Below are 12,018 nucleotides of genomic sequence, written 5' to 3'. Positions count from 1 at the left end.
TTCTGTTCTTTATTCACTGACATCATTAGTAAAATAGCAGAGGTCATGTAGACCGTCCCTCTTCACGCAGCTGTAGACTACATAAATAGGCCAAGATCTTGGACACGTGTTTGCTGCATACTCAGCACATTTGCTGCCTGCTTAGACATCTGACAGCTGCAAAATAGTTGGGAGTACGACTTTTCAAACCTAAGTTTAGTTATAATGTTCAGTTTATGGAACTTTTAGAAGAACCCAGTTTGTTTTTCCAAACCAAAAAATGTAAAGCAAGCTGTATTGCCATTTCTGTTGACTCATGCTACAGCTACATGTCCTCGATCTCTCTTACCAAGTCAAGTTCTATGTCTGTGTAATGGCAATAGCAGTCAGTTTAAAGGGAATCTGATGTAGGATCGATCTTCCTAAGAGCTGGCTACATGGGCATCCAGGTTATAGAAAGCTGAATAAAATGATACCTAATGGTTGCGTCACTTCTGGGCGGTTGCACGTTGCTATTTTTAGGCTGGGGAGGTGCAAATATCTATAAGTCCATCCCAGCCTGATAATATCAGCCCCCAGCTGACTGCTTTATCTTAACTGAGTATCAATAATACGACAGAGCCCATGCCGTTGTTTTTTTTACCTAAAAAAAAATTGCTTGGAATCCCCTATATTTTTGATAACTAGGTAAGGTAAAGCTGACAGCTGAGGGTAGATGCTCGCAGTTGTCTGCTTTACCTACTCTGGTTATCAAAAATAGGCAGGAACCTACAGCATTTTTTATTTTTTAATTATTCCCTATCTATATTTGTTTGCCCTTATTTTGCAACCCCGTAGCCCTTACTATCACCATTTTTCCGCCATTTTACAGGACAGAAGTTAGGGTCTCCATTGACTTATATGGGATTCAGGGTCAAGTTTGGGTCCCGAACCGAACTTTTAACTAAAGTCCGACCAAACCCTGCGAACCTGAACTTCCATTGGTCTGCTCATCTCTAGAAGTGATGCATTTAATACTTTCCTCCTAGAAAGCCTTCTACAACTGAGGTGACCGTATGAGTCAGTTTGAGAACAATTATGTACAGTACCTTTGATCTATATGAGTAATTGAGCGGAATGGGTATCACGTATTAAAAATAGTCCACATTTGGAACAGTATCATCCACAGTTTTCAGTGAGATCATGGTTCACTTTTAAACAGCTGATTTCAAAAGTCCTCCATTATGTGAACACTAAAAATCCAATCTCCACTTCACAAATATTATGAGAAGAATTTTGGAATAATTTATTAAAATGGTTGTCCTCTTAAAATTTATAATATTTGTGCAATTTGCACAGCCATATTTTGTGACTGTTCTATTGCCAATAATGATTTTAGGTGGTCTCTCCCCCTCTGAGCAACTTTCGGTAATACGTAAAAATATCTAGTACTAAGTGTTCGGTCCTGTCTGATCCACTCAAGGGTAGTTCCCATTAAAATGTTGTGTGTGAAAATCACTGAGGTCAGATATGTGTAGCCAATCTCAGCTCTGATAGGGGAACTCCTCTTTTTTAACTTCTTTCGACCCTGCTTTTTATAATCCCATTATATTTGACATAATGCATAGTTATAATTTGAAGGTAATATGAGCCAAGTAGAATATTTTGTGCGCTGTACGGACTGTACAAAGGTCGGCCTTATTTTTCTCCAAATTTAAATAGAGAATCTCAGCAAATTAGGTTTACTTTAATATAGTACTGTATGTTTTTCATTATTCATTTACTAACCCAGAATTCACAAGCTGACATTTCTATAGTTTTCTTTCCATGTATTTATCAGCTGTTATAGTCAAAAGGTGACAAAAATCTATTTATTTTTTTTTTACTTATCCAGGCATAAACCAGTTGGTGGATCAATGAAGATTCTGTTCAGTGACATACATCTTGAAGAACATGACGTCCAAGAATTTTTCTTGTGAGTCTGACGTCTTATTGAAGATGTCCACCAGCAGCACCAGCAAAGACCATGGTTCTCCTGTGGCCTGCTATCTACTGTGTCTTGTTTTAATACTCCAACAAAGACTTTTCTTTTTGCTGTGGGTACTTCTGTGTGACTGTAGAGGATTTTATATGGACCACACATCTATTCATACTGGATTGCATGGACGAGGATATGTCTTGGTTTTAGTTCTGGTTGAAAAAGTAATATTTTATTTTACTGTTTTCATCAGCTTTCTTTTTAATTATTATATATGATATTTATTACTGACAACAGGTTCATCCCATTGTTCATAATTTTAACAAATCATTTGACCTTCGTAACACACCTTTTTAGGTTGGTTTTGCCAAACAGGTTTTGTTATTTTGAAATGTAATGGATTGTTTCACCCCGGGAGGAGAATATTCAGAATAGTTCCTCTATTTTGGTATCTGGCATAAAATGCTGATTTTAATTGCGTTCTAGTTGTTCTGGTGTGTGTCACAAAAAAGTGTTAAATTCGTGCTCCTCCCACATGACATTTTTGCTTACCCTGTCCCACTTTCAGTTATTGTTTGAGAGCTCATGGCACCCATGAAGCTACTGCCCTCTGTTTATCTAGATTTGTAGATCAGTGAAGCAATGTACTGGAGTGACATTAAATAAAAAGACCTTTCATTGGAATTTTAATATTAAGTACCTCGACCAATTGGCGCTACTCCACTGAGTACGGATGTTTTTTTTTGTGCCCCTGTTATTTTCCCCCCCGATTAAAGATGAAAATTTTCCCTTCAACCAACTGGGCGTATGGACCTCTTTGTGGGAACGACCAAGTTTTGGTTGCCCACCATCAAAGAAGACAAGGCAAACACCCACAGAGAAGTTCTGTGGTATATGCCACATATGGTTTGGTTGAAGTGAAATTTCACACATTTATTTCTGGAGGGGGGACAAAAATTTGGAATGGAGAGACACAGAAGAAAAGGAAAGAGTGTTCCATTCTGAAAACTGGTGGATCTACTCTATTTATTTTTTTTAAAAAAGTTCCTCTTGTAGACCATCAGGCAGAATGACTAAGTCTAAAATTCATTGTTGAAAATTATTAAAACTTGCACATGCGTCTCCATAAAGTTCTAAAACCCAACCGCCTTACCTCAAACACACAGAGTTAAAAATGAAATTAAAAAATGGTTGGATAGAGTTAAAACTACACAGTTTGATCAAAATAAATGGTATAATTAGACATATCTTTAGCACTATGATCTGGGGATCATTGAAATCCCTGATATCAGATTCCAGACAAGTACACGACATGGAGCTTATACACATTGTGTTGTTTTCTTTCTTTTCCCACAATATTTTACATTGGATGTCTAATGGCAAAAGTAACTTCAAGCAACTTTGACAACCATATCATTAGAAAAACCTGGATATTTAACTTTTTCTTGGATAATGTCCTAAATGCTAACAACATCCAGCCTTATCAGAGAAGATTGTGTACTACATAGTAAATTATGTCTAATGTTAAAAGTACAGAAAAATTACTGTGACAAATATAAACAATCAGACAACACAAAAAATAACATTAACTTTTTCTTCCCAGGGCAGAATGGTTATTATAATTGTACGAGGATGCTTTAATAAATAGGCCTTTGTAGAGCCATGGCTGTTGTGTGACCAGACTGTTAGAACATATAATTGCCTTTGTGCAGTGCTCAGGAATATTGCCTAATCCCCTAACCGCCTCTCCCTGTGATTTTAATGTCAGCTGAAATCAACGAATGAAGTCGAAGCCAAAATAAATTACTGCAGACTTAGAGAGCTTGCACTGATACCAAGATTGGAAGGGTTGATGATTGGTTAGATGATGATGACCTATCCTAAGGATAGGTCATCAGTATGAAAGTCACAGACATCCCCTTTAAGGCACATTGATCTGTTTTCCCTCATTACACTTTACAGTCAATTGACAATTTTTTCATGACTTCGTATATGCGTTTTGGTGTGATATATGCCATGTATAACTCGTATTCTAAAATACTATATGATCCTGTTCCTCCACCAGTAAGTAAGGAGGCACATATGACTCCTGAGCATCCAATATCTGCCTTAGTGGAACAAGAAGGTTGTAGCATTGACAGAATTTGGTCCCACAAATAAGCACAAACACTACTCACAAAAAGTTATGAATATTTGGTTTTCGGGTGAACTTTAAAACATAAAACGTTCACACTACAATGATATTTTATCATGACAGTACGGCATTTAAGTAGAAGCATACAATGGTGATTTCCTTATCTCAAACAATTTATTGAATCAAAAGCCAACAACAATGGTGGGTATACTCCCAAAAATGTCAATATCTCAATAAGTTCTCTGGCCTTGAGCATCAATTACAGCATGACAACAATTTTGCTGTTCACAAGTCGAGTTATTCTCTGCTGAAGTATGGCATCCCACTCTTCTTGAAGGGAGGCCCTCAGGTCTTTCAGGTTCTGAGGTATAAAGTTACAAGCCTCTACATGACCACTCAGCTGATCCCATAGGTTTTCTATAGGATTCCGGTCTGGAAAAAATGCAGGCCACTGCAGTTAGGTACCCCAATCTCCAGCAGCTGTTCCCTAATTCTGTGACCTCGATGAGCTGGAGCATTGTTGTCCATGAAGATTAAATTAGGCTTGTGTTCATGCAGAGGCACAGTGACTGGATTAATGATGTTATTCAAGTATTCACTGTACCATGACAAAGTGTAGCACAGTTCTGTATTGACTAGACACACATACCCACACTGTAACACCACCATCACCAAATGCTTGTCTGGTGACAACAGTGCCTGAAGCCTATCACTCTCCTTGATTTCTCCAACATCATTTCCGGCCATCATTTCTGCTTGGCGTGAATTGACTTTCATCAGTGAACAGCACTAAGGCCCACTGGTCCCCCATCCAGCAAAACGATGACGCCTGTGCCTGGTTGTGTGGCCATCTAGTACGCACACCATTCTAATGTAAATGGTTTCAAAAGGTCTGATGTGACAATAGAGTGCCTTGCACCTCTCATAAATGTGCCTACAGTTGTATGGCATTCATGTTCTAGTTCCGAAGGGCATTCTTCACAATGAAGTGGTCATCAGTGTAGGATATGGCTAAAGGACGTCCACTTTTATGCCTCTTGTGCCTATGGGACTCTTCCACTCTCTTTGTATCTCTGTTGCAAATTTATGATGACACTCTGTGACACGCTAAGCTCAGTGGCCACTTCAGACTGAGAACATCCTGCTTGAAGCCTCGCAGTGGTGAGATGCTGTTAATCAAATGTTAGTTGTTCTCTTGGTCTCATGATGTCATAATGTGAACATCATGATGAGGAGGTCTGTTTAAATGCCAATTGTAATTGAAACCCGTATTTTATTGGGCCATTAAGATTTTTGTTAGAGAACAACAAGTTATGCAAATTAAATTAATCTGATAAGGTAAGAGTACATTTTAGGATCATCCTGAAATTTCACCCTAAAGCCAAATATCCCTAATGTTTTGTATGTAGAGTACTTATGGATTGTTTTTTTAAATATTATGTGGCATTTCAAATGTCACAGCCTGTCGCATGATTCATGTGCACATAGAAAGAACTGTGATTTAGCTCTAGCAGCGCTGGGAATATCCAGCCGGGAGCAAAGCTGGGCTATCCTCACCTCCAGCTATGGTTCTTGGTTAGACGGCCAAGATATAATTTCTCTAAAACTTTGAAGTGTTTTAGAGAAAACGTTTCTTGGTTGCATTTGTGCAGCTATGCTCTGATTCATGCTGCCTGTAGTATGGGCAGCATGAATCATATGACTGGTTCTCTTTAAAGTCTTGCCAGAATTTGTGGCTTTTGTTGTCCGTTAGATTTCACTTTAAACATCTAGGAATTCATTCTGCACTAAACATACAGCTTTCTATTTACACATGGAGAATACAGATATACAGTATATCACAAAGGTGAGTGCACCCCATTGCATTTTTGTAAATGTTTTATAATATCTTTTAACTTAGGGGTGTACTTTGTTGCCAGCATTTTATACATTAATGGCTGTGTTGAGTTCTTTAGAGGGTACACCAACTTTACACTGTTATACAAGCTGAACACTGACTTACATTGTATCAAAGTGTCATATATTCAGTCCATATACACCATAAAATATTTACAAAAATGTGAGTGGTGTACCCACTTTTCTGATATACTACATAGTATTTTGCCTATTATCATTCCAACCATGGTCTACAAACATTTTTTTTTTTTTTATTCCTACATTTGTGTTACCTGTTTAATAATTCTCTCATTAGATACGTCTATAAAAAAAATGTGGAGATAGTTTGTAAAACGTCAGTGTTTGTGACTATGTGAGAATACCAGATATTTATAAAGCTGCATGGGATGAGCGCGGCAGAGATTTTGTACTGTAAATTTACTGTTTCATTGTTTATTGTCCTCTTCTCATAGTTTTTGTACGTGGACACAGAAGGTGTTGTTTTTTCTGAGCCTTTAACACTTTATAACATGGAAAACTTTGAAAATTATCCATCAGGTAGACTGCTAACTATAGAATAGATGATGAGATGGTTTCTATTTTACAATGACCGTTTTCTTAAATCTTAAGTGAGCACTCAGTCTTGTTGTAAAAAATATTTTATCTAAAATGAGCACTTTTTTTCTATTCAAGGTTTGGAATTAGTGGATTTAATTGTACATTTTGAATGCAAATAACAATAAAAATTAATCAGAAACATTATTTGGTGTTTTTATATCATTTAGTTGTTTCAGTTCTATTTATAAATTTCCCAGTATGCAGTACATTGCATGATTAAACAATGAGATAAAGTTGAGTCTAAAGTTCACATAAATTTAAGCTAACCTCATTTACAGTAAATTAGGGTCTCTACTTTGTTCACATCTGACTTGATCTTACAACAATCGATTAGGGACGGCTATATTTCAGCTTTAATTCACTATATCAGATATCCAGCTGGTCAAAAGTTTAACTGTATCAAGTTGTTTTTGTCTTTAAAAAGTTTAAAACATTGAAGAAATGTATGCAATGACTTTAAAAGGTTTTTTTGCCATAGATAGGAGTTTTATGAATGCATCAAATATAGTTCATATGGTGGAAAATAGACATATTCATCAAATTAAACAGAGCGAAGGGGAGATGATGGAGGAAAGGGCAAAAGAGACGGCCATATTGCGACAACCAATCTGCCCTTAAAGAGCTAACTTTTTGCTCCTGATTCCAAGTATCAGTTGGGTGGATCAACATTCAGAATAAGAATCTTATACATTTACTTAAGTATTTGTTGTTTTCTTCTGAGAAACATTAAAGTCCTTGTTGAAATCATCAACAGTTCTCCCTGTGACCAGCTCTTAAGGAAGCCTTTCAAATTCTTACAGAGATCCTTTTTTTCAGATGTAGTGAATGCCCTCTTGTCTTTACTGGAGGTTTTAAGTGTATGGGCCATTTACATACTTGTACAAATCCATCATATCTCCCCACTTCGATGTCTCTTCTTTAAGATTAAATAAATATAACTCCTAAAATCTTTCCTCATAAGTAATATCCCCTTCTATCAGTTTTGTGGCTCTTCTTTCTACCTTTTTTAACCCCAGTGCATTTTTTTATGGATTGGGGCCAAGAAGTTAACTACATATTCAAGATGAGGTTGCGTTAATGCTTTGTAAAATCTTAGTATTACATCCCTGTCCCACGAGTTCATGCCTCTTTTAACACATTTCATTATCCCGCAGACTTTAGAACCCGCTGATTGATATTGAATACTTTATTTAGTCTGCGAGCTACAAGTACACTCAGACCGTTCTCTGCAAATGTCTCTCCTAGTTTTACTATCCATAAAACATATGATGCCTTCCTATAATTATTACTCAGATGCATAACTTTACAACTATCCTCATTGAATCTCATATGTTTAATGGATGCCCAAACACTGTTGTCCAAGTTTCGTTATAATTTCTGAACATCTTTAATATACTGCAATATTCTGGGTAGGTGTCATCTTTTTAAAAATATAAACTACTACATATTTGATAATAAGTTAAATAATAGCAGACTCCGCACTGAACCTTGGGGTACATCACTTGTAACCGGAGCCCATTCAGAGTAGCAGGCATTCACCACAACTCTATGGATACGATCTTTGAGCCAGTTGTCAAACCAGTTACAAAACTTATTTTCTAACCTTATATCATAAATTTACCTATTAGTAGAGTTTGATATTTTGATATCCATATTCTCCAGCTTCTCCAAATTCTCCCTAAAAATTTAATTTGTGACAAATAAACTCACTGTGAATATTATTACTGCAAAACCTCCTAATTGCCTGAAAAAAAACATGTATAACACTCTGAAGTCTCTTAGGAGTGTATTAAACCCAATATAAGCTCTTTAATGCAAACACAGCCTTATTAACGTCCAAGTGACTTCAAGCTATTTGGCTAGGGGTAAACGGATAGTTATCGGTAGTTACAAGCAGCCTATTTGTTTCAACACTAAATTATCTGACCCTTTTTGGCTATTTACGCAATAAAAACAATCCTCAAATTATCCCTTGTTGGGGTCAGATACTTGGCTTGCTGCTGTTTCTATACAGGTGGTGCAAATGAAAGAAGCTGTGGCTTTTTCACATAGCATAGTGCAAAATGTATCAACGTTTGGGGAGCATCAAAAGCTTTTTTGCTAAATGTAAAAGTGATCATTTTTAGACTTTTTTTATGAAACGCTATCTTTTCATTCATGGATCAGGAACACATTAGCTGTTTTTCAAAGTGAAGAAGTAATGGCTTCTCAACTACAAGTGAAAAAAATATCCCTTCACTTGTATATTCCCAATTAATTCACTCTTAAGGTGGATGATCTGGTGTGCTTTGGTATGTTAATACCATGCTGAATACCCTCCAGGACAATACACTGAAGTCTGAACATAAATCCAATCTGCAGAGCCAGAAGTCCACAGACCCTGGCTCAAGGTAGCTGCCAGAGAAAGGACAGAGTGCAGGTATAAGGCCAGAGTCACACCTGTGAGTGCCTTGCTTGTATCTCGCACAATTCTCTCATTGAATCACCTGGCATGGCTGAACACTCTGGACAGGAGCGTCTCCGATGCATAGAGATACATGCAACCAACCAACTCCTGTCAGGGGAGTGTACACCCGTGTCGAGTGATTCAATGAGAGACTCGTGCGAGATACACGCAAGGCACTCGCAAGTGTGATACCGGCCTAACAGAATCTGGTTGTTTGGATGGTGCGACTCTATTGATGTGCATCAGGTTGGTGCAGAAATTATGATCGGTTCTGTCCTTGGTTTGAACAGTCATTTTGTGCTGACTGCCTGTTTTGTTTTTTTACTAGTATATAATCATATTGGATCCACTTTTCCAAAATTTGAAACTCCTTCAGCTGCTTAACAACTTATGAAGTATCTTGTTAAAAATGGCATCTTGCCTCAATAAACATTACACAGTGTCACAAGTGTTACTAGATACCAATGTTGCTACATGTGTTCTTAAAGCTTCCATTAATTTGAATGTTGAATGTTTGTGTATGGGAATGACGTCCGACATAGCTGCCAGCCAATCCATTGTCAGTGATTTCAGGTGCATGGTAGGCTTTAGATTCTTCACTGTGCCCACCTTTACTCCGATCACATCACAGCTTTACACACACTTGGTATTCTCTCAAGCTATTTATTTGAACTGACTTTCTAACAGTTTTGAAGGAGTTTTCTGTTGGCTGCTTTGTCTACACTCTGCAGCTCATCTCATAACAAACCTTCTCAATTGTGTTGAGGACATGTGATTGTTGCAGTTGTCATCTGGCACATCCAGGGGCAGATTAAGCAGCCAAAGGCCCTGGGCAATTTAACCCCCCCCCCCCACCCCCTTTGCAACAATGCACCAATGTATCCTAAGCTTTGAAAAATCATGTGATTAACACACAGGTGCTCTGGTGCATGGCTGCAGATGCAAAATGAGAGACAGCCTCTACCTCCTAATGATGCTTTATTGAGTATCCCAGCATGCACTGGGATTCTCAAATGAAGCAATGTCAAAGGCCTCTTTCACACGTCAGTATTTTGCATCAGTGTTTCCTCAGTATTTGCAAAAACCAGGAATATCTCCAAAACATAGAACAGGTGTTATGCCTGCTTTACATGGTACGACCGATTGTGCGATTTGACAATCGATCGTACCCGCCCCCGTCCTTTTTGCGTCACGGGCAAATCGCTGCCCGTGTCGCACAAAGTCAGTAACCCCCGTCACACATACTTACCTCTCGTGCGACCTCGCTGTGGGCGGCGAACGTCCACTTCCTGGAGTGGGAGGGACGTTCGGCGTCACAGCGACGTCACACGGCCGCCGGCCAATAGAAGCGGAGGGGCGGAGATGAGCAGGATGTAAACATCCCGCCCACCTCCTTCCTTCCACATAGAGCCGGCGGCGGACGCGGGAGGCAGGTGAGCTGCTCATCGTTCCCGTGGTGTCACACGGAGCGGCGTGTGCTACCACGGAAACGATGATCAACTAAATGAAACGATATTATGGAACCTAGCGAGCAGTACCCGACTCACGATTTGTGAGCGATACTGCGTCGCTAGGAGGTGTCACACAGGCCGGCATCGCCAGCGATGGCGGATGTGCGTCACAAAAACCGTGACCCCGACGATCTATCGCACGATAGATTGTCTGGTGTAAAGCAGCCTTTAGTCTTTCAATTCTAATTCTTCTGTGTAAGTTCCACTCCTAGTTTTGGTATCCAAATACTGATGAAACACTGGTGCAAAATACTGACTTGTAAAAGAGAGCAAAGAGGAAGGAGTAGAAAAAAAAATAGATACTGTAGTTAGGGAAGAATAGAGAATTTTTAATTAAAGCATTTTAGGAAAAGATTAGACTGATATTAAATAAAGTTTAGAATGAAAGTAAAATTTAATTTCAGACCACCCCATTAACCCCTTTCCGTCTAAGGACGTACTGGTATGTCCTATATTAACGTCACTTAACAACCACGGACATACCAGTACGTAATAGCAATCGGCGGGTGGGGGCATAGGGGGCTGTGCACCCGCGATCGCGGCCGGAGACTCAGCTTACCCAACAGCCAAGCCTCGGCCCTCACACCCAGGGATGGTGTCCACGCCGTCCCTGTCTGTTTAACCCCCTAAATGCCATGATCTATACCAATCGCGGCACATAGACAACTGGGAGAGGAATTGCGCTCCTTCTACCCTCCGATCGAGACCCCCGTGATGTAATCGCGAGGGCCCGATCATTGTCATGGTAACCAGAGGTCGTCATGATTATGGAAAGCCTGTGTGATCATGCCTGCAGCATGATCATACAGTCTCTCAGTGCAGCTCTGACAGCTGCGATGTTCTGCAGTGCTCAAGTACTGCAGAACATTGCAGCTGTGATCAGAGTACTGTGAGGTGATGTCCCATAAAGGAACTAAGTGGAAAAGTAAAAGTTTAAAAAAAGTAAAAATAAAAAAACCCCAGAAAATAATTAAGTAAAATTCCAATAAGTTATATTTGTAAAGAAAAAAAAAAAGTACACATTTGGTATTACTATGTTCGTAACAACCCGGGCTATAAAACTGTCACACTAGTTGATGCCTTCAGAGAACACCATAAAACAGTAGCAAAACTCTTTTTCCCTATAAAATATTTTTTATGTTGCAAAAACAGCAAAACAAAAACAAACTATATAAATGTGGTATTGCTGTAATCGTACTGACCTGAGGAATAAAACTGTTTTATTACTTTAACAGCACGGTGAATGGCGTAAAAAAAAAAACAAACAACAAACAGAAAAGCCCTATTCCTGAGTTGCTGTTTTTTTTTTTATTTCGCCTCACAAAAAGTGGAATAGAAAGCAATAAAAAAATATTATGTGGACAAAAATGATACCAATAAAAACTCCAACTCATCCCACAAAAAAACAAGCCCTCACATGACTCTGTCAGCACAAAAGTAAAAAAAGTCTTCAAAATTCAGTGATGCAAAAAACCTTTATTTTGTAAAAAGCAGTTTC

At 38.6% G+C, this 12,018-nt stretch overlaps 1 protein-coding gene across 2 annotated transcripts in view; it reads left to right on the top strand.

Annotated features, from left to right (window-relative positions):
* The window catches only part of SNCAIP (synuclein alpha interacting protein), a 305,302-nt gene extending 298,597 nt beyond the window's left edge, over positions 1-6,705 (top strand). The window contains exon 13 of one of the 2 annotated variants that reach the window (XM_075324945.1): positions 1,853-6,705. In XM_075324945.1, the coding sequence (XP_075181060.1) occupies positions 1,853-1,937 (85 nt within the window). In that variant the 3' untranslated portion in view covers positions 1,938-6,705. The remainder of the gene's footprint in view (positions 1-1,852) is intronic. The other variant, XM_075324952.1, reaches the window with a different exon arrangement.
* The last annotated feature ends 5,313 nt before the right edge of the window (positions 6,706-12,018 follow it).

This window comes from Anomaloglossus baeobatrachus, chromosome 1 (assembly GCF_048569485.1).
Source record: "Anomaloglossus baeobatrachus isolate aAnoBae1 chromosome 1, aAnoBae1.hap1, whole genome shotgun sequence".
NCBI lineage: Eukaryota > Metazoa > Chordata > Amphibia > Anura > Aromobatidae > Anomaloglossus > Anomaloglossus baeobatrachus.
Note: the sequence above shows the minus strand (reverse complement) of the source record. Positions and strands in the feature narration are given on the sequence as shown.